Source organism: Nematolebias whitei, chromosome 10, assembly GCF_014905685.2.
Source record: "Nematolebias whitei isolate Nwh7 chromosome 10, NemWhi1, whole genome shotgun sequence".
Taxonomy (NCBI): domain Eukaryota; kingdom Metazoa; phylum Chordata; class Actinopteri; order Cyprinodontiformes; family Rivulidae; genus Nematolebias; species Nematolebias whitei.
The window spans coordinates 10480256-10504849 of NC_056507.1; the positions used below are offsets into that span (position 1 = coordinate 10480256).

At 41.6% G+C, this 24594-nt stretch overlaps 2 protein-coding genes across 2 annotated transcripts in view; both read left to right on the top strand.

Annotated features, from left to right (window-relative positions):
- Window positions 1-945, top strand: part of uba2 (ubiquitin-like modifier activating enzyme 2) — an 11407-nt gene extending 10462 nt beyond the window's left edge. Inside the window, exon 17 of the mRNA XM_037683305.1 lies at window positions 556-945. Coding sequence (XP_037539233.1) covers window positions 556-752 — 197 coding nt within the window. The 3' untranslated portion in view covers window positions 753-945. The remainder of the gene's footprint in view (window positions 1-555) is intronic.
- A 4157-nt stretch (window positions 946-5102) lies between these two features.
- ca5a (carbonic anhydrase Va) lies at window positions 5103-16771 on the top strand. The gene is made up of 7 exons (XM_037683323.1): window positions 5103-5523; window positions 9512-9709; window positions 11660-11778; window positions 12425-12520; window positions 12650-12712; window positions 14119-14277; window positions 15916-16771. The coding sequence occupies exons 1-7, from the start codon at window positions 5394-5396 to the stop codon at window positions 16084-16086; spliced, it is 936 nt and encodes a 311-aa protein (XP_037539251.1). The 5' UTR covers window positions 5103-5393; the 3' UTR covers window positions 16087-16771.
- The last annotated feature ends 7823 nt before the right edge of the window (window positions 16772-24594 follow it).

The window sequence follows — 24594 nt, forward strand, 5'->3', positions numbered from 1 at the left end:
TATCCACTGTTGCTACATTATGCGTTTCGCAATAGCTTTGCTAATGTTAGCTTTTAGCTTCAGCTTTGCTATATATAAATCTTTTAGCTACAGTTCATAGTTATTTTTGTTTTTGGCCACTGTCTTGCTACATTTAGCTCAATTATTGTCTTCATACTTTTAGCATTCAACAATTATTTTGCAAATTTTTTAGCGTTTAGCTACAGCTTTGCTACAAATGTATTTTAGCCACAGTTAATGCTATTTTTTGCTTTCATCTATTGTGTTGCTGCTTTTAATACTTAGCAATGGTTTTGCTAATCGTAGCTTTTTGCTACATGCAGTCTTTGCTCATTTTTGCTATTAGCTTATGGTTTGGTGATTATTTATTTAGATTTTGTTCTTGTTTCTCTTGAATTCCTCAGTAAAGTCAGTCAGCACTCACTGAATGTTTTTGTTTATCCAAATGTTATTTTATTTGCATTAATGGTTTTTGGTTAAAAAATTTTTTTTTTTAAATGTTTTAATTGATTAGTTTAGATGTTTTACGTGATTTAAAAGCCGTTTCTCCTCCAGTCTCAGCTGCAGCTGAGGATGATGACGTCATGATAGTCGATTCTGATGATGAGGAATTAGTGTCGTCCAGCTCTGCAGCAACTGCAGCCACCAAGAGGAAGCACCCAGACTCTGAGCCCGGTGAGACCTCCACAAAGCGTCCACGGACGGACCAATCGGGTGCAAACGATGATGATGACATCATTGCTCTGGACTGACGACCAACCGGGTCTGAACTTTGTATAAATTCTTGTCTTTTGACTCCAAACGGACAGCAGGATGAAATAAAACAGCTGTTTAATGAAGAACCAGTTCCTCCACACTTCATCTTTTGGCACTTTTTTTTTGTGCTTTCGTGCTCATTGTCTGACGACACAGTGCTGTAAATAAATTCTGCTTTTTAGTAAAAAAGTAAAGTGCAGTTAACTTTTTATTTTCATTCATTGAGGTCCTGACCTGCTACTCTGGTTTAAAAAGGTGCTTTTTTGTGGTCATTTTTATAAACGTACTGTATTTTTACGCGACACGAATTAGTGTTTTGTGAGTTTTTTGTAAAATAAATAAATAAAATCAGTTGTAAAAGATGCAAACAGACGGGCAGACCCTGGAGTTTGTAGTTCTGGTTCTCCTGCCTGTAAACGCTCTTACTGGTCAGTTCAGTCATACATGGAGCACAGATGGAGACGTTGTTGGCCAGTTTGTGCCAAGAGGTTTTATTTGCTACCTCTTCTCTATATCTACGTTTTTTCTTTAAATATGTAACCGTACTTTCTGTACTTTGGCTGTAGAGAGGCAGCAACTGTAAGAAAAACTGTAACTCTTACTCAGACGGTCATAAAGAAAGAGCCATCCTGTGTCCCGGTGAATTCATTGAGTTCTTTAAAAAGCTTCGGCTGTGCTCAGGCAGCTTATAGCCACGCCACTTGCAGCCGAAGCATGCGGTTGCTTCATAACTTGTCGCAAAGAGAGCAGAAACGTCCTTTTGTTAAAAACGGGCCCAGAAATAATGTGGATTTGTCTCCAGAGGTTCAGTTGAGTCCAATTACTGGAGTCCAGAGTGGCCTTCAGCTCCTCCAGTCTGTTTTCATAGTTTTGTGATTCTTCTTTATTTAGCATGAAAGTTTGTGCAAAATCTCTGCACCACCGTCATGAAAACAATAAATCTGACCTGTGAGTTTTTAGGCTTCGTTTGTTCCACAGAACCTAATGTGTAAACTTAAACAGAACCGACTACACAGAACTGAAAGGATTAAAGAGTTTAGTTGCCTAAAGTCTTGAGAAGTATTTTTATTTTTGAGTATTTTCCTGGTCTGGAACAAAAACCTTGGTGTTTCTTGACTGGTTTCTCCTGCAATTCTTAAAAAGGATTTAAAGGTTGCTAAAAACAAACGATAGTTTTCAAATTTGTAAAATTTAAGTTTTCAAGGTTCTTTATTTGTCAAATTGTGGATGGGTCCCAGTTAACATCCAACAAAAGTATTAAAATGTGAAAGAAAAACAGTAATACGTAAGATCTAAGATATGAACCAAGAAAAACGTTAATAAAAATACACAGCACCAGTAACACCACCTGCAGTAAATTAACATGATGGATCAATAAAAATACAACAACTTCAATGAGTATTAATTGTTTAGGCTCAACATCTAAACAAAAAAAAGGAAATTAAAAAGTCCAATTAGCAGGTGAAAGTGATGAAACTAAGATTCTGATCACAACAGCCGTTCGTCCTGACCAGACATGAATAATTTCACAAAGGTTCAGATGAAAATGAACAGTTTACAAAATGTTTGTTTACAGAAAATTACTGACAGTTTGAATTAAATTAAACGGATATGAAGTCTGAACATTTAAGTTTGTGAAAATATGAAATTAAAAAATGGAGAATGTTTCAGATCTTTATGAAGGACCTCCAGAGGACAGCAAGTGTGAAAAGATGGTGAGATGGTTGTGCTATGTCTCCGAGGACATTTGTTGTCATGACCATGTGTGTCCTATATTTGTCCTACATGTCCTGTTTGTGTCCTATACATGTTCTGTGTGACCTGTATGTATCTTGTTTGTCCTGTATATGTCCTGCGTGTCTCCTGTTAATGTTTTGCATATGTCCCATATGTGTCCTGTTTATGTCTTGCATGTCTTCTGTTAATGTTTTGCATATGTCCCATATGTGTCCTGTATATGTCCTGCGTGTCTCCTGTTAATGTTTTGTATATGTGTCCTATTTGTCTTGTATATGTCTCGTATGTGTCCTTTTTATATCCTATATATGACCAGTATGTGTCCTGCATGTCTCCTGTTTATAGCTTGTATATGGTATGTCCCATGTGTCTTGTTTGTCCAGTATGTGTCCTGAATCCGTTTGTAGCTGGACAACAATCATTTTCTGGGCTGCTAGAAGCATTTCTGAAATGATGCAATCTGTTTTTGTTGAAGGTGTTTGTCGTTACAGTTGTGAGGACATTTGATGTCATTGTGACTCAAAGGGATTTTTAAAGGTAGAAGAATTTATGCAAATGAAGACCTCACCTGGATCACGTCTTTAAACGATGTCTGAACGGGGCCAAAGATCCATGTTTACCTTTAATCATGTTTGTCCCCTAGAGCTGATTCTTTTTGCAAACAAAGGCATGGCAGCACTTTTATCTCGGTTGTGAAATTCTTGTGACGTATTTGTGATGCAACACAGAGCAAGTATCTTATAAACAAGCTTTAAAAATACACTCAGTCTGATTGACTCAAAGGACTGTGTTCATCACAGGAAACGTTTTCGGTAGTCTTTCGTAAAACAGTTTACGTAACATTTAGCTAAAAGCAACATCGTAGGTAAATATCTGAGTATGCAAAAAACCAAATTCATATAAATACTTTAAAAGCATTTAAAAAAAAGGTTCAAGTACAACTTTAAAAAAAAAAAAAATCCAGACTTGTTTTTATTTTTAAAAAGCAAATTACTGTACTATAATTGTTGCAAATAAATTATTTTTGTGCATTTATTTTTTGTTATTTGAACAAGTCTTTTGGAGCATCGGACTTTGGACGTCCGAGGCCGGAGCAGAGGGGCCTCAGTCAGAAGGTTAAAGGTTAAAGTTCAGAACTGAACAACTGGGGAAAAAACTGCATGTCTGGCTTGTTTGGATAGGTCACAGGAGAAAGTCTTTTCTGTCCAAAACAACTTGGCAGCACGATTTGTGCTTTCATCTGTCCAATGGTCAAAACAGAGAAGTTTACCCATAATGCACAGCAGCATGGGGGAAAACAAACATTGACACAAACCCCATACAAGCATGATGATGGAGGCTGATGGTTTGGGCTCCTGTCAGTCACTGAGCGGACCATGAGCTCTGCTGTAGACCAAAGGGTTCTGGAGTCAGATGTGAGTCCATCTGTCCAACAGCTGAAGCTTTCTTTCACTGCTCCCTGCGTTAGGGGGTCGCCACAGAAACTAAGTTGCATGTGCAACTTCTACAAACAACAACAAACTTTTAAAAAGTGTTGAGATTCAATATTGGCTAATATGATGTTTTTGTTGTGTCAGAAGGGCCTGGGTTTACAAAAACCACCACTGGTGCTGATGACAAACGGTGCTGGTGGAAATTGTGCTAATGTTAGTTAATGTTAGTCGAAGACAACAAGAAACATGCCCATTAGAGATGACATGGGGGGCAGATGGGGTGAGGACAGAGGACGCAGACAACTGAGTTAGATGGAGGAGTATGACTAGCTGTGGCAATCCAAACAGCTGAACAGCTGAAAGAAGATTTGCCTAGCCTAGCCTGGACAAAGACTTTTACTACTTTTTACCCACTCTGTGCTCTATTACTGATGTATTATTATTACTATTTATTACTATCACTATTACTCATGTTCATGTTTGTGCTGATGTTCAATGTTTTATGTTATGAGTGCTTAGTGTATATTTAGTTGATGTTTTTCTTAGTTCATATCTTAGATGTTATTACTGTTTTTCTTATACATTTTATTGTTGGATGTAACTGGGACCCCGTGTACATAATTTCGCTCCACCACATGTACCACATGAGGTGCGAATGACAATAAAGAAACTCTGACTCTGACTCTGACTCTGAATTCACAGCTGATACGGTATTAAATATTGATAACTATTAGACAGAACATCCCTTTAAAGTTAACTGAACTATCCTTTTAATACTTTTTTATCTCTTACTACTCTGTTTTAAACATAATACTGTACTCTTCTATTGTAAATAATGTGTAGAATATACATTTTCATAGTATTATTACAGGGTTTTTTTTATATTAATTATGTGGTTTTGTTCCTGCCGTGTTCGAAAAGATAAATAAAACTATTAACTAAAGTGTAATGATTAGTTGCGATTCCCCTTTTTTTATGTTTTTATTTTTTTGTGGCACATGCTGCAATTCAAGGTTTCTTTACAGTTTTGGTGTGGGGGTGGGTGTGGGGGGGGCAAGTTCCACGTGACTTTTTTTTTTGTTTCCGGTCTGTTGTTATGGTTGTTGCAGCACCGCCCCTCGAAGCAGCGCTCTGATTGGTCAAAATTACAGGCTCCTCCCATTTCCCCTCCCTGTTGTTACGAGTGCTCGGAGACCCAAAGATGGAGAAGGGTCTGCGCGGATAGTTGCGGTGTAAAAAAGGGTTAAAAGAAGCAAAATTTACGCAACAGTTTCAGGTTAAATGGTTGTTTTCTATTGGTACATGTTGGACGTATTTCCCCACCTCCTGACCAACAATAGGAGTGTTAAAGCTGACGAAAAGCAGCCGGATGGTGCACTATTTTTTGACAGGTAGCTAACTTCGGCGCGGTTAGTTTAAGCTAACACCGTGTCCTGTCGTTTGTTGTGAAGCCGTCGTTGGAACAAGATGGTGGCCTTCTCGGCGGTCAGACCCCTGGTGTCCCAGCTCGTCAGACAAGCCAACAGGAACCACCGGATAACCCCGGTCAGACGATGCAACCTCACGGCGTGCTCCAGCAAATATGTCCTGTCTCAGAGTGAGTAGAAATACAGCTGCACGGGAGGGTTCGGTTGGTTCTGGTCATCTGGATCGGCCATTTGAAGCCCTTTAACCTACATTACTGCCTGAATAAGTGAGCCATTATCTGGTTTAAAACCAGCATTAAAAACATACAAATGTAAGCTTTTATAAATCCATCTCAGCCTCGTGTGTATCTCTGCTGTGTCTGCAGCTTCTGCACCAGGACATGAGTGAAAAACAAATGGTTCAGCTTTGTTTTTTAATTTAGGCTCAGAAAATGTGTCGAACATTGTGTTCAATCCAAATGTGAGTCGTTAATGCTCTTCAGTGTTAACCCCTCAGGGTTTAAACATGCCCCAGCTGGTCCAACGAGTCTCCAAAGCAACTTTACACCCTCAAACATCCAGGCTTGTCTCTGTGTGCCATCCGAGTCCACACACTAAATAAATGTGCCACAAACTATCAAGTCCTGCAGAGATTTTCAGCCTCAGTCATGAAGAAAGTTAAAGTTGAACAAGTGCGATGAGCACGAGAAGTGTTTAGGTTTGTCTCTGCTCACATGTGAATTTTTTCCACAATCTTTCTCCTCAAGTAACTCAGACATGTTGGTTTGCTTCTAAAGTTTCAACTTCATGTGCATTCTAATCCCTCAGTTTTGTCTAACAGGTAGGTATCGCCTAAAGGCAGAACCATGCCTCCAAGCTCCACTGAGCTGCTGACGCATATGACAAGTTGGCAGAATAAGTCTGCATATAATTAAAATTTCCAGTGTATTCAGATGCACTGACGATGTTGTAGTTAGTTCAGAAGTTCAGCGTGTTTTTATCACCTGCTGCTGAAGTGTCTGTACCGTTACTGTTATATCCCTAAATCATGGGGCAGGTTGTAATGAAACATTTATCATTAGATGAACATCTACAACTGAGTAACTGCTGGAGTGAGTTCGAATCAAGATGACTGTCACAAAAATGGCTCAGTTTTATAGATGAGCTCAAATATGGTGCAGTCATGCAGTAAGACCTTTTGTGTATCTTATCTTTGCTTAATGATACTCACATGCTTTATAAAAGCCGGCAGTAAAAGTTATCTGTCTAAGGAAGCCAGTAGATTGCGTTCAGTCTTCACTTTGTCACAGTTTCCCATCCTGAGCAAACACAAAGGCAACAGTGGAAAGGAGAAACTCTATTTTTAAAAGGAAGAAACCTCCAGAAGAACCAGACTCTGGACGAGCGGCCATCTTCTTCGACTGCCTAGAGTTTGAGAGAACAGGAAGTAGAAACAGACAAACGCAGAATGACAAGTCCAGGTGTACTCTCATTAGAAGAAAGGAAAAAAAAACTGTTAAGGATAAAAGGTTGTAAGCTCAATCATCAGGTAGGTAACAACAAAAAAGGATACATTGTGTCATCTGGACCAGTTTCTTTAAGTGAGAAACATTTCGTCCCCCATCCAGAGGACTTCCTCAGTCTATGACCTGCCAATCAGATCTGTTCCATAGGTATCCTTCACTGCTGTGTTTCAAGACAACCTCCTCCAACACAACAGAGAAGGCTACACCTATGGGACAGATCTGGTTGGCAGGTCATAGACTGAGGAAGTCCTCTGGATGGGGGACGAAACGTTTCTCACTTAAAGAAACTGGTCCAGATGACACAATTTAACCATTTTTGATGTTAAGATAGAAATAATTACAAATACAAACAGGTAGATTAGAGCAAGTAAAGACGGCAGCAGAGTGAGGAAATGTGGTCAGTTTGTCCTCCAGCAGTCTAAGCTTATAGCAACATAACTAAGGGATGGCTCAGGAAACCCAAGACAACCTTAATTATAGAATTTATGAAAAAGGAAAGTCTTAAGCCTAGTCTTAAAAGTAGACAATGTGTCAGTCTCACGGACACAAACTGGAAGTTGGTTCCACGAGAGAGGAGCCTGATAACTGAAAGCTCTTCCTCTTATTCTACTTTTGGAAACTCTAGGAACCACAAGTAAACCTGCAGTCTTACAGCAAAGTGCTCTGTTAAGAAAGTATGGAACAATAAGATCTGTAATATAAGATGGAGCTAGGTTATTGAGAGCTTTGTAGGTTAGAAGTAAGATTTTGAATTCTATTCTGAATTTGACATGGAGAGAAACATTAAACTGAAGAAGCATGATTTCTCCTACCAACTCTCATTAAGACTCTGGCAGCAGCATTTTGGATCAACTGAATACTTTTTTAAAGAAGTATTTGGACACCCAGATAATAAACAATTGCAATAGTCCAGCCTAGGCATGATAAATGCATGGACCAGTTTTTCCGCATAATTTTTTGTTTTTGGACAAGATGTTTCTAACTTCAGTGATATTATGCAGGTGGAGGAAAGCGGTCCTGGTAACTTTTTAATATGGGGGGGTTAAAAGACATATCCTGATCAAAAGTAGCACTAACGTTTTTAACATTAGAACTGGAGGCCAAATTAATGCCACCCAGAGGAAGTGAAAGACTGCAAAATGTATTCCCAAGATGCTCGGGTCCAAACACCACAACCTCTGTTTTATCTGAGTTTAAAAGTAGAACGTTAAGAGTCATCCAAGTTGTTATGTCTTTAAGACACGCTCGTAATCTAACTGATTGGATTCATCGGGTTTCATGGACAAATATAACTGAGTATCATCAGCATAACATTGAAAATGTATCCCATGTTGTTTAATAACTTTACCTAATGGAAACATAAAGTAAAGAGTATTGGTCCAAGCACTCAACCCTGAGGAACTCCATAACTTACTTTGGTGGTTCTTCAAAACTAAAAAGGCTCTTAAAGAATTAAATTTTTAAAAAATCTAAATTTGATATTTTTATTTCAGACTGAGATCGCAATTAAAGATTTGCTTTTTATGTGGAAAAAAAAAAACCCGGAACCGGTATTTTAACCAGTTAAATAAGATGGTTGATTTTCCTCTGAGGTACATGAATGGTGATCAAGTTAAAGGACAATTTGAGGGTTAATTTAATTAAAACAGCTCAGAATGACGTCTGAGTTGTTGTTAACGTCAACTGAGTTGTTCCGTTGTGTCAAGTGAGATTTTACATGTTTGAATGTTTTAACTGTAAAACTGTGTCCATTAGCACATTTTATGAAACATCTCATTAAAGGATTATTTATTTAAAAATCAAACCTACAACGATTTATTTATTTGCTCATCATCTCTGTAACTGAATCATTGTCACAATGACACAGTTTAAATAACCACTCAGGAGAAGTTAGAAGCTGAGAGCTGCTTTGAGCTTCTTGAGCTGTTTGAGCGGTCGTCGTGGGTTGGAGCAGCCACAGAGTCAGGCGGTCAACTCCCCCAGGAGGAGCTGCTGAAACCCAAAGAAGATGAATATAATTTCCCAGTCAGACTGAGCAGTCTGCATTAAACCATCCAGCTGGATGAACGAGGGGGAAAACAATAGCCTTATTCAGTTTGAACAAGAGAAACGTCAGACTGGGTCTTTAGAAGTCAAGCGCCTGTTTTTGGGAAGCTTTCAGCAAACAGAGAGTGGAAACTCTGGAAACTGAGCAGAGTTCTGGATAATTAGAAGTCAGCACCACTGACGTGAAGGAATGGTTTGACCGGTCAGAGGTTCTGGTCCGTTTCATGTGCTGTGGTTGAGAGCTGGAGGCGTGCCAGGACATTCCAAATGTCACTTTCTGTACTGCCGGCCCACTTCACTCTTATTCAGTCATTTCCTGAAAGAGAGAGAGGACGAGAAGGAAATCCGTTTGCTCGTGTCTCATTTTTCATTCAGTTCTTTCTTCGAGCTCCAGGCAGAGAGAGCGCGTGTCACTTTTAGGACAGTGAGTGTGTAGTTTCTGAACGTTGAGGTGTCTTTGTTTCTAAATGGACTGTCTGAAAGTGCAGGGAGCAGCAGAGCGCCACGTGAGACGTAAGTGTCAGCAGTTTCTCCTGTTCACTCGGAATGGGTTTATAAAATCTGACTTTTTTATTTTTATTTCCTTGCTGTTTCTCTTTGTCTCCAGTGCATCCCATGTGGCAGGGGCCCCTTGCGGTACCGGGAGGGGACCGTCAGTCCCCCATAGATATCGTCATGAAGAAGAGTGTCTTTGATTCGGAGCTCAAGCCTCTGGTGACCACGTACGACCCGAAGACCTGCCAACAAATCTGGAACAACGGTTACTCCTTCCTGGTCGAATACGACGACACCACAGACAAGAACAGTAAGTTGTTTGAAAATATTTCAACGCTCACATCTGGAATTATTCAGCCTGCCGAAACCACGAGAGGAAGAAAAGGATTTCTTCCACCCAAGTGCTTTATTGTAAAATACTCAGAAGTTCTGAATGTTTGAAGGGAAGAAGCAAGAATGCATGTTTTGATCTACCGTACATAAGAAGATTATCCCCTTCCCTAAAGACCCCCCCCCCCCCCCCATATGTAGGAAAATCCAGCCGTCAACCGTTCACTCAGAGCTCCACATGGATGTGACGATGGTCATGTGACCGGTGGGCTGGTGCTGACCTCTCCAGCTGCAACACGGCTTTACTTCTCTGTAAATATGTTGCTTATTTCAGTGAAATGAGCAGATTCGACCAGAGCGCCGTGCGTCTGCAGCTCAGCTTTATAGTAGAACAGTTTTTATTTGTACTTTTTCCAAACGCTAGCTGCTTCTGCACACTTTGTCTTTTAAGATAAGATAAGAGAATTTTATTGATCCTGCAGGAAATTGTTGTGCCAGAGTTTCAACACAAAGGAACATACACAAGACATAAAATAACAGCGAATATAAAAATACCAACAAATAAGTTCTAAACAGGCGCAGACAGAAACATTAAAGTGTTTATTGTGGTGCAGGATTAATTTGTGCAGAAAGGGGGAGGAGTTGAAAAGTTTGAAGGACTTCCTGTGTTGTTCTGGGGAGCACCTCGGTGGTCTCAGTCTACGACTGAAGGTGCTGCGGTGAGTCCAGGGCATCATGCAGGGGGTGTGACGTGTCGTTCAGGATCTGGAGCAGTTTCCTCAGCATCCTCTGCTCAGACACCTCTGTCAGAGACTGCAGGTCCACTCCCAGAACTGAGCCAGCTCTCCTGATGAGTATGAGTCTGTTGGCATCAGCTTTCTTCACCCTGCTGCCCCAGCATGCTACATCATAGAAGAAGATGCTGGAGACCACCGAGTGGTAAAACATCTGCAGCATGGTCCTGCAGATGTTAAAGGACCTGAGTCTCCTCAGAAGAAAAAGGCGACTCTGTCCGTTCTTGTAGAAGGTGTTGGTGTTCGCTGTCCAGTCCAGTTTATTGTCTAAGTGGACCCCCAGTTACTTGTAGACACATTCATCTCAGCTTGTAGCTGTGCTCATTTTGGCCCCGCCTCTTTTTGTTTCTTGGATGTTCTTCAGATGAACAACCTGCTCTTCAAGAGCAGAAACGAGACAAAGTACAGTAGTCCCTCGATTATCGTGGGGTTCACGTTCCAGACACCACAGTGATAGGTGAAAAACCGCAAAGTAGGAACACTATATTTATTTTAATATTTATATATTTATATGTTGAGGCTTTATAAACTTCCCACACTCTTGCAATGTTCTTAACAATGTTCTAAAATCTTAAACCTACGTAATGTTAACAACATACATATATGTACTGTACAGTACTAAAATTTTAATGGGTTCTCAGCAGCTCTGCAGACCAGCAGCTCGGTTCTGGTTCTGCAACATGAAGTCCAGGTTGATGTGCACGAGGATCATTGAGCTTCAGGATTATTTGTGACTTTCCTGTCAGTTCTGTGAGTTTAACAGATCGATCGTTACTTCTGACTTTGCGTTGCAAAACTTTCCCTCCATTTCGGCAGAAAGTAGCAGGTGGAAGCACTGTTGGCTTCTGGGTAGTGTAGTTCTTCTGACTTGCGCTACAACGTAGGATTATGGAAAGAAAACTACAAAATGGTAGCACCTGTCCGACACTTTTTACTTTATTTTTTTTTACTTTTCATCCCGTACCGTCCCAATCACGTGAGTAATGTTAAACTTGACGATCGTGTGCCGCGTACAATCTTACGTTGAAAAACCACGAAGTAGCGAGGGACTACTGTACACAAAAAGGATTTGAGCTGCCAACATTCACTGCATGTAGCTGAAGCTTGAAATCTCTGCGGTATTTTGTTGTTTTCAGCTCTGAGAGGAGGCCCGCTGCAGGACACGTTCAGGCTCTGTCAGTTCCACTTCCACTGGGGGGAGAACAACGACTGGGGGTCCGAGCACACCGTGGACCGACGGCTGTTTCCTGCAGAGGTACTGAGTCAGCGCTCTGACGTGCACATGCTAACATGAACACACAGAGAGCAGGAAGCTCCGGTCGTTTCTACAGGATGCAGAAAAAATACAAGTGACATTTTCAGAAGGATCCCACAAAACCAAAAGTTATTGATATTTTATTGATCCCACAGGAGTCTTCTCCCTGAAAACATCAGCTGCAGGAGAGCAGACTGTGTCTTTGATGCTTTTATGAGAAGATTTGAAGTTAAAGTTTGTAAAGTCGAGTCCAAAGCAAATGAATTAGTTTGAACGAAAACAAAAGTCGAGCTGTTTAAACAACAAATATTGATTCAGTTCTCAACCCGCCCTTCTATTCATGTCCTGCTGAATCGTTCTTCAGTGCACCTGCTGTCAGTGATACGTGCTGACCCGTTTCCTTTGTCTCAAAAGCCCAACATGAGAGGCGTGTTTGAACAGAGTAACATCAATGTTCAGGTTTTCTGTTACGCTCGGATACTCTTGCGTAACGAGGTGTTCCAGTGTGTGCGCGGTTCTCCTGGTTCTTGTTTGGGCTCACGTCACGGTTCTCAGCTGTTCTTATTTCAGAGCGTCACAGTTCAACTGTGACTGATCAGAAAGAGGAGAAGAGTCCGGTTTAACTCTTACGCCTGTTTGTCCTCAGCTCCACCTGGTCCACTGGAACGCTGAGCGGTACAGTCTGTTCGAGGAGGCGGTGATGGAGGACAACGGGCTGGCTGTGATCGGAGTTTTCCTGAAGGTGATCACTGTTCACTGAACACTACGTGCACATCCTCTCTCACAGAACCTTTTCTTACGCTCCTGCAGCCGGGAACACCACTTCCTGTCAGCTGAATTTAATCCAGATTATTGTCTGACCCTCATGTAGGTTGGCAAGAGACACGAGGGCCTGCAGAAGCTGGTTGATGCTCTGCCTGCGATCAGACACAAGGTCAGTTCCTCGCCGTGTTCTGCTGGTAACCATCAAACACACCAACAAACGTCTAGAAAATCTCTTTCTTTACTGGTTTATAACCACTGAATGTCTGAGGCTTTTCACTCACTGGAGAAAATCCTCCTTCGACTAAATTATATCAGAATATATGCCGCTGAAAATCTGAAGTGAAGTCAAATATTTCTGCAGACCTCCTCACTTAGAGCTGTGTGCATGAACCCTCCGGGCTGGTCAACACGGTCTTGTTACTGTGACTTGTTTTTATTTAGTTTATGCTTTTTTTAAAAATTCCGCTTTGTAATTTGTTACTTACACCCCTGGTCCTGAGTAACAAAATAAATACAGATCAAATACTCACGTTACTGTAATAAGTAGATTTCTTTGGGTACTTGTACTTTTATGAGTATTTATTTCTAGTGTGTAATTTTACTCATTCTTAAGTACAATTTAGACCATGTAATCTACTTCACTACTTTTTTTTAAATCAGAAGTCACTACTGAGTACAGCTGCAATTTGAATTAATATTCAAACCGTTCTTCTGCATCTTTGTAGCTAATAAGGCTCTCAGATCGCGAATGCGCCAATTACCTATGATGTAAGCAAAGGACAACTCTGTAGAGTCCTTTAGAGTCTAATGTTCACAGCCAAACGAAGCCAGATAGACTATTTAAAAACCAGCTCCTGCTGCCACTGAACAAAAGGTTCAGAAAGTGACGGGTGACAGATTGTCAGAGTTTAAGACACTTCCCTGTCTGTTGTTCAGTGTATTTGGAAAAGTTTAAACTGTTCTATACCGGTTCAAAAACATTTGTCTTTCTTTTAACAATCAAAATTCCTGCTTTATCTACATTTGTTTACAAAAGAAATGGCCTTGGTGTCATTTTTTTTTTTACTTTATTGTTCGTCTGAGAAATGTGCTTTGAATGTAGCAATTATATGCATTAAATCAAACTGAATGCCTTTTATTGACAACACAATAAATCATCAGTTGGTTCAAATGTAATCAATGCTCTGAGTAGTTTTTGAGGAGTACTTTGTAAGTATTTTTATATCACCAGTACTTCTACTTGTACTTGAGTATACATTTTCAGTACTCTTTCCACCTCTGCTTAGGGCCCATCTGGTTTTTAAGTCCCGTCCTTGTGTAAAATAACATTTAAAAAATCAATAAAATCATGCGTGGAGGGGCTCCAGCGCCACCACCTGGTCAGAAGGTGGAACTTCCTGGTTCTGCAGCTTTATCTTATCGTCTCCTGACGACAAACATCAGACAGATAAGCTCATTATGTGATTTTAATCAGGTTGTACATTTTGAAGCTTTGTTGACATAAACAGTTCTTACTCCATATTTGTTCCATGTTGTGTGTTTCTGCCCCCACACCCCCCCACCACCACCACACAGGACAGCGTAGTCGAGTTTAACCGTTTCGACCCCGGCTGCTTGTTGCCCGCCAACACCGACGACTACTGGACGTACCACGGCTCTCTGACCACGCCCCCTCTGACAGAGTCCGTCACCTGGATCGTCATGAAGCAGCACATCGAAGTCAGCCACGACCAGGTGTGTGGAGCGTTCCACCAAACATTTCTTCTTGTTTTAGCTTAAAGAATGAAATGAAACCGTTTCACCAAGAGCAGGGAAGATGGAGGCGTTTAATAATTCAAATATTGCGTTATGTTCACGGGCCTGTAGTAGTAGTTTTAAATATATAATTTAAAGCATCTTTTATGTGCTACTTGGAAACCACAAGCTCAGAAGACAGTTAGGAGCCACGGTTAACCAAACCAGCAGAAAGTTTGCAGCTGAAGTTGTCCTCTGCTGCCGCGTGTGGTCAAACAGGCTTTAAGTTTTCATCAAAGATCAACGCTGCTCTTTTCTTCAGCGGGTCTTTGAGCAGCAAATTTAAAGTAACAAACCAGTGGTTCTCAAACTTCAAAAACACTGGACTCTCCAAGTGCAACATTAAACACCACAAGTGTAAACTCGTACGCGAATGTGCCGAACAGATCAAGTGTCTGACCTAAACCACTAAAATGACCGATCAGCGACCTAAAACCCAAAGCTTCATTCTAACAGTGACCCTTCACCAAACCCAACGGGCTCAAGTCCTGCTCATCCTCAGCCGGACCTTCTGAATTTTATATAAATTATTGCCGACAATGAAAATAGCTAGTTTCAGTAGGTTTCCTGTCATTTTCAAATATGTGACGAATAGAACAAATACAGGGCGAATGTAAAACTGCATCATGCTAGTAGCTTGTTAGCCACTTAAAGTTGACTTCCAATCATCTTTCTCTCAAAACCACCAGAATGTTTTGGAATATCTTTAAGACAAGCTGCTGAGAAGGAATATGAGTAACCTTGATAACACTAAGAATAAAACACAAAAATAAAAGTCAAAGTAAAGTATTTATTTGTCTTTAAAAACGTAACTGATTTCCAACAAAGTGGCCTAATTTTATACAGTCTTTAACTTTATGCTTTAAGTAGGAAACTTAATTCTTCAACGATTAAGAGAACTCACATCGGCCTGCAGAGTTCAGCGTTTAAACTTTTATATAAAATTGTTAAAAATTACATATTTGTTCTTTCTTTACATAAATCTGGTCTTTTGTATTAAAACTTGTGAACAACAACAACAAAAAAAAAAAAAAAATTTGTGGTCCATGGGCCACCAGTCGACAGTCCACAGTTGGAGCAGGTTTTGTGGCTCCGGACGTCATAATTAATAAGCAAAGTGGCAAAAATGGCTCTTTTTTATCACAAAGGTTGCAGACCCCTGGACTAAACAAATGGACCCGGGTCTTTGTGTCTGCAAACTGCTTCAGGACCGATTCAGGCGGAACCACTGGAATAAACTCACCACACCTGGTTGCTGCGGATTAAGTTGCCTTGACCTTCGTTCAGTCCGATTTTCTGCAGGAGACCTTCAAGCGTTCTTCACTTTAGAGTCAGGAAGTTTCAATCTGAAGCCTGATGGAACATTTTCATCTTTACGTCACAGTTCTGACCCTTCGTTAGCTCTTTGAACAACTTGGAAACAGTTGACATTTCTACTGAGTCCCACTAGAGGGCGCTGCAGGTAATGTCGAGGCCGAGCCCTGTTTGGATCTGTTTGGTCCTGATTTGCGGCGGGTCTGATCACCCAGAGAACCGAACGTTCAAATGACTGATCTCTGTCTCACTTCCTCCTCCCAGCTGGCGGTCTTCCGGAGCCTCCTGTTCACCTCAGCCGAGGAGGAAGTACAGAAGAGCATGGTGAACAACTTCCGTGTGCAGCAGCCTCTGCATGGTCGCGCCGTGCGCTCCTCCTTCTCTCCCTTCCTGCAGGCGGCGCCATCAGCCGAAGGCAGCAAGCAGACCCCCTGAGGCCGCAGTAAAACCACTACTTTATTAGACAGGATGAAGACTTTTACACAGAGGACTGTTAGATGAACGTTTTATTCCTTCTCTTCACCAATGAGGGGCGGGTGCTGCGGTGTAGAATGAAGTCTAACGATTAATTTTAGTAACATGAGTTGTATTTAATGCACGTCCAGAAGGTTTTAGTGAGGTTCAGCTCAACATCTCAGCTGCTCCTCCTCATGATGATGAATTTATCCTGAGGAGAGCTCCGAGCTGCTCACACCCAGAGCGTGTCTCAAGAAAAACAATCATAAAGTTTTTAAATCTTAGTCACTTTATAGATATCCTGTATAGTTTTGATGCATTTTTGATTGACAGCAGAGAGATGAACTGTTACAAAGAGATTAACCGCGTACGTCTGATACTCAGAAACAAATGTTTGATCTTTTACGGAGTCTTGAAACTAATTCCTGTGTTACTGATACGCACAAACATGTCGGGTTCCTGTAGCTCAGCTCATTTCCTTCTGGAACAAGAAGGTCTCTATGCGAAAATATTTCAACCTTTGTGCCTTAAATGTTGGGTTTGAGTCGGTGGCGTCGGCGGTTCACCTTCCGAGCGACCGCCTCCAGCTCGCTGCGGTTTGTTTGTCTCGTTAATTAAATGTAGTAAAGCTCCATTCTATCGGTGTAGTTTCTTCAGCTGAAGACGAAAGAGACGTGAAGAAGCTAATCAGGTTTCGGTGTTTGCGGAGTTCCTACACAGACCTGAGAAGCTCTGAGTTTGTTTTTAGTATTTTCCAGGTTTGGATGAGGACGTAAACTGAGCCTTTTTAATTCTATTTCTAAAAGTTAATATAAAATTAATTCCTCTGGTTTATCTCACTGAAACTTTCGTTCCGTGTCTGACGGGTGTGCAGGAGGAGGCCGTGTCTCGCTGGAGGTCTGACTGAACTCCGAGCGTTTGGGACCAGTCGAGCTGCGCGGCCACACTTTCATCAGACGCTTATTATTAAAGCGAGTTGTGAGACCAGTTTCCTTCATGAATGGGTCGTCCAGTCAGTCCAGTGAGGTGTCACCTTAAAGACAGATGCATGTCGCCCGCCGCCCTTCATGTTGTGAGGTTGTTGCGGTACTTTACTCTGAAACTTAACCTGCACAATGCGTAACCCTCACAGTATGAGCAGGACATGACTCTCAGCTACTACCACACCAAGGTTTACCTCAGTGTCTCTAAAACCCACTGAGTTGTAGCTGTTTTTATGGTGGCTAACATCAATTTAGCTGCGGTGGCCATTTTGAATAAAGTTGACTTCATGTGCGTCTGTCCAGTGGGTCATGAGATATTTTACTAACAGGCAGCCAAAACCCTTTAAAAAAGCAGATAAAAAGTGTAACGTCTGAATGAGACCTGTGGATCGTTGTGTTCATGTCAGTAAAGTTTGTCTCTTTAATCAGCGGCTGCAGTTCAGCTGCGCTGGTTTACGTCTTTTGGTGTCGTCTGACCCAAACGCTGTGGTTCTTCTGCTCCGGGTCAGTCACCGGTCCGTGGACGGTTCGGTTGAGGTGAAGCAGGGGTGAAAGGTCAGGTTCTGCTCGAGTGACGTCAAGTCGCTGCAGAACAGCCGAACAAACGCCGACAGCGGCCGAAGTGGACTCTTCCGTCTTTCTTCTTCTGTGGTCGCTGCAGTAAACGAGCAGACGGGAAGCTGCCTTCATGTTTAAACTCTTCGCCTCCTTTTTAGTTTTGCATTTGTCACTTTTTAAGCTTTTTTAAAATTAATACCAAGTCGTTTTAATGCTGATGTTGAGTCGATGGTGGAAAAATTGTTTACATGAAACTGGATTCCAGTTTGCTGGAGAGAGTGAACTCACGGACGAGTTTAAAATCCTCGTTTGCCTTTTCGTGTTTCTCTCAGTGTGTCTTTGGCTCATTGGGGTGTTTTAGCAGCTGAACGCTGTATGTATTTTAGCTGTTTGTTTGCTCAGCGTTCTGCCTACATTCCGCTGGGCTCCTCTCCTCTCCCAGCATGCCTTGCTCTGGCCTGGACGGTTTCTGTAAGGTCCAGCTGTGGTGGGAGACGGGTGTATCACGGGTGTACAGACAGGATCTGATGGTCATGTCTGGCGTGTTCAGCAATAAATCCTGAGATCAAAAACATTCACGTGTCTGTCTGTTTTATTAAAACTGAGCTTTACTGGGAATTATGGGATTAAAAGTCAACGAGCTGTTTTTTTAAATTTTATTATTAAATTGTTAATTTAAAGTAAATGTTTCCTGTTTAACAGCCGTCGACACTATTTTACAGATGAAGTTGTTTTTACGTGAAGACTTTGCTTATTGTTTTATTAATTTATTTTACTCCACGCTTCATGATGATCCTCTGCAGCGCTGCCTCCTACACGTTTAATCTCAGCATTTGTGTTTTGGTTCGGTCAAATAATTTCTAATCTGTAAAAACCTGCCGTCATAAAAATACAACGGTAAATGTTTAATGATCTGAAGGTGGAGGACGTGCAGCGAGCGTCTGCAGCTTCAGCATCAAGAGGTTCACAAAACGGTTGGAAAGTTTCAGTGAAGAATCAGAACATCGGACCCAAATAATAAAACACCAGAACCAAAGAGTTCAGGCTCTGGTTCTGATCAGAGTCTTTGGACCTGGTCTTTACTGAACCTGAACCCGTGTTGTTCTTCCAGCAGACCCATTTGACCTCCTTAACCCTGAACCAGATCCTTTCCAAAATAAAAACTGCTTCCATCCACCTCATTCGGACTCTGTCCTCCCATCAGAACCTCTAAGGCCCACCCCTCCTGATACTGAGGGGTGGTGGTGGCCCCCACCTACCCCCCTCTGGGTGTGTTGTTGAAACTCTTCCACGCTGCTCGGTGGGATCTGCGTCTCCACCCGACTCCAAACCAATGAAAACCAACCTGTGTGTGTGTGTGTGGCTGCTGGAGCTGCAGAGGTCCGGTTCTGCACAAACTCCACAGGTTCTGGGTTTCCCCTGGTTGTACGGATGAGGACAGACTGGACAGAGCCGTGGCTGGAATGTTTGTAAATTCATCCACTCCGGACTCGAAGCTTCACCCTCTGACCTCAGATTTATTATTGAAGTGTTTTCACAGACTGGTGAACCTCTGCCCATCTTTACTTCTGAGGGATTCCGTCTCCCCCCAGCTGTTTCTTATCTACAGCCTTTTGTTGCCATAATGACCTTTTTATGATTCAATCTTGGTTTCATTATGTTCCACCATAATTTAAATATGAAGTTTTGATAATTTGGAATTATTGCATTTAGTTTTTTGTAAACATTTTACACAACACCTCGACTTCCAGACCTGAGGTATTTTTCAGGTCTATAAATATGGAAAAAAGTAAACGGATATGGAGATATTTATCAAAGTTCATGCTCAATAATCCAGGCACAAAATCCAACAAAGTTCAGTCAGGTCATCTGGATGTTTTTTTTTTTTTTGGAGATGTTTCGTCCTTCATCCAAAGGACTTCATCAGTCCGAGGAGCCACAACAAACTGAGTCCCACAATAAATATAAATGTTTCGACTTCAAATGTTTCATGTTTCCTCCAGTTTCAGCCGCACCACATTTCTTTAAGAATAACGGCATTAGAGCCAATTTTGTGTTTGCCATGGTTAATTAGCTGTGGCAGCCATCTTGAATTGGGTTGACTTTGAGTTTTAGATGTGCATCCAGTTTAATTAAAATCTGTCCAGTGGTTAATGAGATATTTTGCCAACAGACAGATAAATACAGACGTGTCTTTTTTTTGTGCCTTTCTGCGAATAGACAAATTTCTCAGTATCCCCTCCGGTTCTGTTCGCAGAACTGGAGGTCAACGGGAACAATGCCCGAGAGGCCTGTCTCCCTCTGAACTGGGAGCCAGCTGCTCTTCCTCCTCATCTTCCTCCCGCTCTGCTCCTCAGCCTCTCTGATGTTTGTTTGGAGCTTCAGACAAAAGAGGTCCGATCATTCAGGGGTCTCCTGTTTTGGTTTCAGCTCCGTCTGATCTGCCCTGCTGGGGATGAAACTTCTGATTTATTTTTATTCATCATCGGTACAAAGACTGCTCATACTCAGCCTGAGAAACAAAACTTCTGTGGAAAAATAGTTTTTCTTGTTGTTTAATCTCTTTCTCTGCAGGTGTTTTGGTCATAAGTTAAAAATGGTCTGGAATGACAAAAACAGGGATTTGAGCCTGGCCACACCAAAGCAGGACACCAGAGAATTAAATCATAAATGACACTGAACGATTACACTTTTACAACTTTTTGTCAGTTCTGTTCACTTCCTGTTGGCGAAAATTCAGACAAACTGGTTAGTTTTTGATGGCAGGACGTTTTGGTTAGTGTTTAAAATGAAACTTCTTCATGACACTGATCAGTTTAAAAGGCTCCACTTTAACATTTAAACCTGATATAATGAAGGTTTTACTTCTTGATCTGAACAGAAACAACAGATTGTGTTTCTGCTGGGGAGAAATCAGCCTCCGTGACTGAAAAGTGAAGCCAAAAATGCTTTGAGCTGCATTCTGTTGTGTAGCCAGCAGGTGGCGACGCAGAATGGAGGATCTCAAGTTAGAAAACTGACATTTTCACAGTTACTAATGTGTATATACAAAATCGGGAACCATGTGCTCAAATCAGAGTCAGAGATTCTTTATTGTCATTCACACCTTGTGGTACATGTGGTGGAGCGAAATTATGTACACAGGGTCCCAGTTACATCCAACAATAAAATGCATAAGAAAAACTAATAACATCTAAGATATGAACTAAGAAAAACGTCAACTAAATATACACTAAGCACTCATAACATCAAACATTGAACATCAGCACAAACATGAACATGATTCTGTGTGAGCGGATGTGCACGCATGAACACACCAACATTGAAACAGATCAGCAGCAACATGAAATGGTTTTTCACAGTGATTATTCTGGTTAGATATTTATGAGTAACAGCCTCAGGGTAGAAGCTGTTCCTCAGTCTAGTGGTTCTACACTTAATGCTCCTCAACCTCCTTCCTGAGGGGAGTGGGGCAAAAAGTGTGTGTGCTGGATGAGTGAGGTCCTTCATGATGCAGGTGGCCCTCTTCCTGCATCTGGAGGTGTAGATGTCTGCAAATCAAATGCATTCATAACTACATCCGGCATTCAAGGATGGCGTTCATTGTTTTTCTTTTGGTCCTTTACACCTGCCTTTTATTGACTTTTACCTATAAACATAATTATAAATGAGCTTTAATTCTGTTTATTTATATAGCACCAAGTCACAACAGAAGTCATCTCAGGGCACTGATCAGAAACATCCATATATAGAAAAAGTAAGTTAATAACATTATTTATCTGAGGAGCAGACTGCTTGAGTTTAACGTCATCACAGAACTCTCATCTTGAGCAAGCACGAAGGCGACAGTGGGAAGTAAAAACTCCCTCATGAGGAAGAAACCTTTAGCAGAACCAGGTTTAGGACAAGTGGCCATCTGCTTCGATCGGCTGGGTTTGGTAGGAACAGATACACAATGGCAGGTCAAGACTCACATTAAACCGTATCCAATAAAAACTATTCATGTGTAACAATGCACCATCTACCCTCATGGTTCTCCCCCTTTTCCTATCTAAGAATATTACTTACTGAGTTACTTGAAGATTATTATGATTGAAATAATTGAAAAAAGGGGCAGATATAAGATTTTTTTCTTCTTTCTGCTGCCTTTCATTTTAAATCTCTTGTATGTTTTTATATTGTTAAGGAATTGTTTTGTACTTTTTTTAAATGAATAAACTTTATACCATACCATACCATATCTAAGAATATTATTCTGAAAAGGGATAAGAAAGGCCGTGCTTATAGCAGCAGCTTCGTGCACTACGTCCATCTTCCGGACGACTGTACGTAACTTGTTCTCGTATCTGGGTGCAAGTATAAAAAAGCTTATTCTGATTTTATTCTAAGTCTATGGCAGCATAACAAGCCAACCCCAACTAAAGGATTTATCAAAAAGGAAAGTCTTAAGCCCAGTCTTAAAGCTGGACAATGTGTCAGCCTGGACAGAAACTGGAAGTTGGTTCCACAAGAGAGGAGCCTGCAAGGTCTTCCATTCTTCTTTTAGAAACTCTAGGAACCACAAGTAAGCCTGCAGTCTGAGAGCGAAGTGCTCTGTTAGGAAAATATGGATCTCTAGTATAAGATGGAGCTAGGTTTTTGATAGCTTTGTAGGTTAGAAGTAAGATTTTGAATTCATTTCTGGATTTGACAGGGAGCCAGTGGAGAGAAGCTAAAACTGGAGAAATATGATCTCTCCTACTAACTCCAGTTAAGACTCTGACAGCAGCATTTTGGATTAATTGAAGACTTTTTAAAGAAGTATTTGGACACCGAGATAACAAACCATTGCAATAGTCCAGTCTAGACGTGACAAATGCATGAACCAGTTTTATTGGTATTTATGTTTTGATAGTTAAATGTCCTTAACATGTGACATAGCCAGGTGTCTGTATGACCTCAGAGCAGCAGAAACAGGTACATATGAAAACTGTTTAGACTGACGGAAGTAGGCGTGAACGTATCTAGACCACAATGCATTGCAAAGTACTGACTTTGATCATGAGCATTAGTAACTGTAAGGTTAATGTTCATCACAAGCTTTAGTCATGATGGAGGTAATGGACACATTTCATCACGAGCTGAATTATTTGCATTTGCTTCCAGGCGTCGGACTGTTAGCAAAATTTCTTATGAGCCAGTGTGTAGATATGAACGTTATAAAGATTGCGATCACAGAGTAATTACCCTTTGGCTTAGTGATCTGAGCAAACAGCTACAGCTAGCTCGAGCTAATGCTTGGCGTGGTAGTAGCTGGTAGTCATCCCCAACACATTGAGCTCTCATGGATTACATGAAATCCCAGATGAAACTGTGCATATTAACTGTCATTTTCTCACATAAAACGATGATCTTTGTTTAAAAGTTTGACGTGAAAGGTGGAGGGTGATGTGCATTCCTTCAAGAAATACTAGGTTTTGAACTTTGAGCACTTTAAGCATGAAGCTCATCTGCAGCAGTTCAGTTTAACATAAAATAAATGTTTTTAATAAACTGCAGGGTCCTGTGACGAGGCCGTTTGTTCAGCTGTAAGAACTGGACGTTTTTTTAAAAAGAGATAAACCAACAATGTTCTGTGGGAGAGAGCGTGCATGTGACTGTGGGTGTGATTGTTTAACTGCTGATGGGAACAAACCAACGCCACACTGTTCGCTCCGGGTTAACCCCCCTCCCCCTCCCCCCACATCCAACATTCTGATCCTGACAAAAAAACCTTTTCAGATGTTAGAAGTGGGCCGTCAGACCAGGAGCTGGAATGTCCGAACTGGGTTCAGTGACGTCAAACTGGGGCCGTGTGAAGACGCCAACATTTATTACGATGCAACACGTTGTCCTTTTCGTGTCAGCGGGTCCGATTCATCAGGAAACCTTCGGACAGAACCGGGAGTTTGGTCCATTTCCTCATGAAAGATGAGAAACCAAAAACTGAACCTTTTGTTCTTCACCAGAACGTTTTAGCGTCGTCTTCTCATCGTCTTCTTTTCTTTGGCACCAACCTTCACAGCAGGAGGTCGTTCAAACCATTAGATCCCAATAAATGTTCTTTAGGTTGCACTTTAAAAATGTTTCTTGAAGTTTTCTTGGACAAGAACTTGGAACATTTTTCAAGGAGTTGTTTGGTTGAATATATTTAGTTCTTTAGGACCACCTGAAGAAAACATTGTTTTTCCTTAAAGACTTTATGAGTAAAGTACAGCCCAGTTGTGAAGGTGTGACATTTTTTAACGCTCCATTCATCTTTGTGGTCATAACACACGAGGAACCAGGCCCATTCGTCTTCTCACGAACCTCCTCCAGTTCCTCCTTAGATGTTCAAAAACCAGAAAGGATGTCAAACCCTTCATCAAGTCATGATCAAAACCTCAGGACCCGAGGTGAAGACCACAGAGCTGCGAGTCCAGAGCGTCAGCTTTTAGTTAAGCCCTTTCACCACAACAGACCTTGACACCTGCAGCCGAGGTCCAGATCTATCCGTCCACTTGCTGATCCATCCGTTTACCTCCTGATCCATCCGTCCACCTCCTGATCCATCCGTCCACCTCCTGATCCATCCGATCCGTTCACCTCCTGATCCATCCGTCCACTTGCTGATCCATCCGTTTACCTCCTGATCCATCCGTCCACCTCCTGATCCATTCGTCCACCTCCTGATCCATCCGACCACCTCCTGATCCTTCCGTCCACCTCCTGATCCATCCGACCACCTCCTGATCCATCCGTTCACCTCCTGATCCATTCGTCCACCTCCTGATCCATCCGTCCACCTCCTGATCCATTCGTTCACCTCCTGATCCATCCGTCCACCTCCTGATCCATTCGTCCACCTCCTGATCCATCCGTCCACCTCCTGATCCATCCGTCCACCTCCTGATCCATCCGTTCACCTCCTGATCCATCCGTCCACCTC

Coding starts and splice junctions, on each gene's coding strand:
- ca5a (XM_037683323.1), top strand. CDS start 5,394: ATGGTGGCCTTCTCGGCGGTCAGACCCCTGGTGTCCCAGCTCGTCAGA. Junction 11,779..12,424: donor GACGGCTGTTTCCTGCAGAG/GTACTGAGTCAG, acceptor GTTTGTCCTCAG/CTCCACCTGGTCCACTGGAA. Junction 14,278..15,915: donor TCGAAGTCAGCCACGACCAG/GTGTGTGGAGCG, acceptor TCCTCCTCCCAG/CTGGCGGTCTTCCGGAGCCT.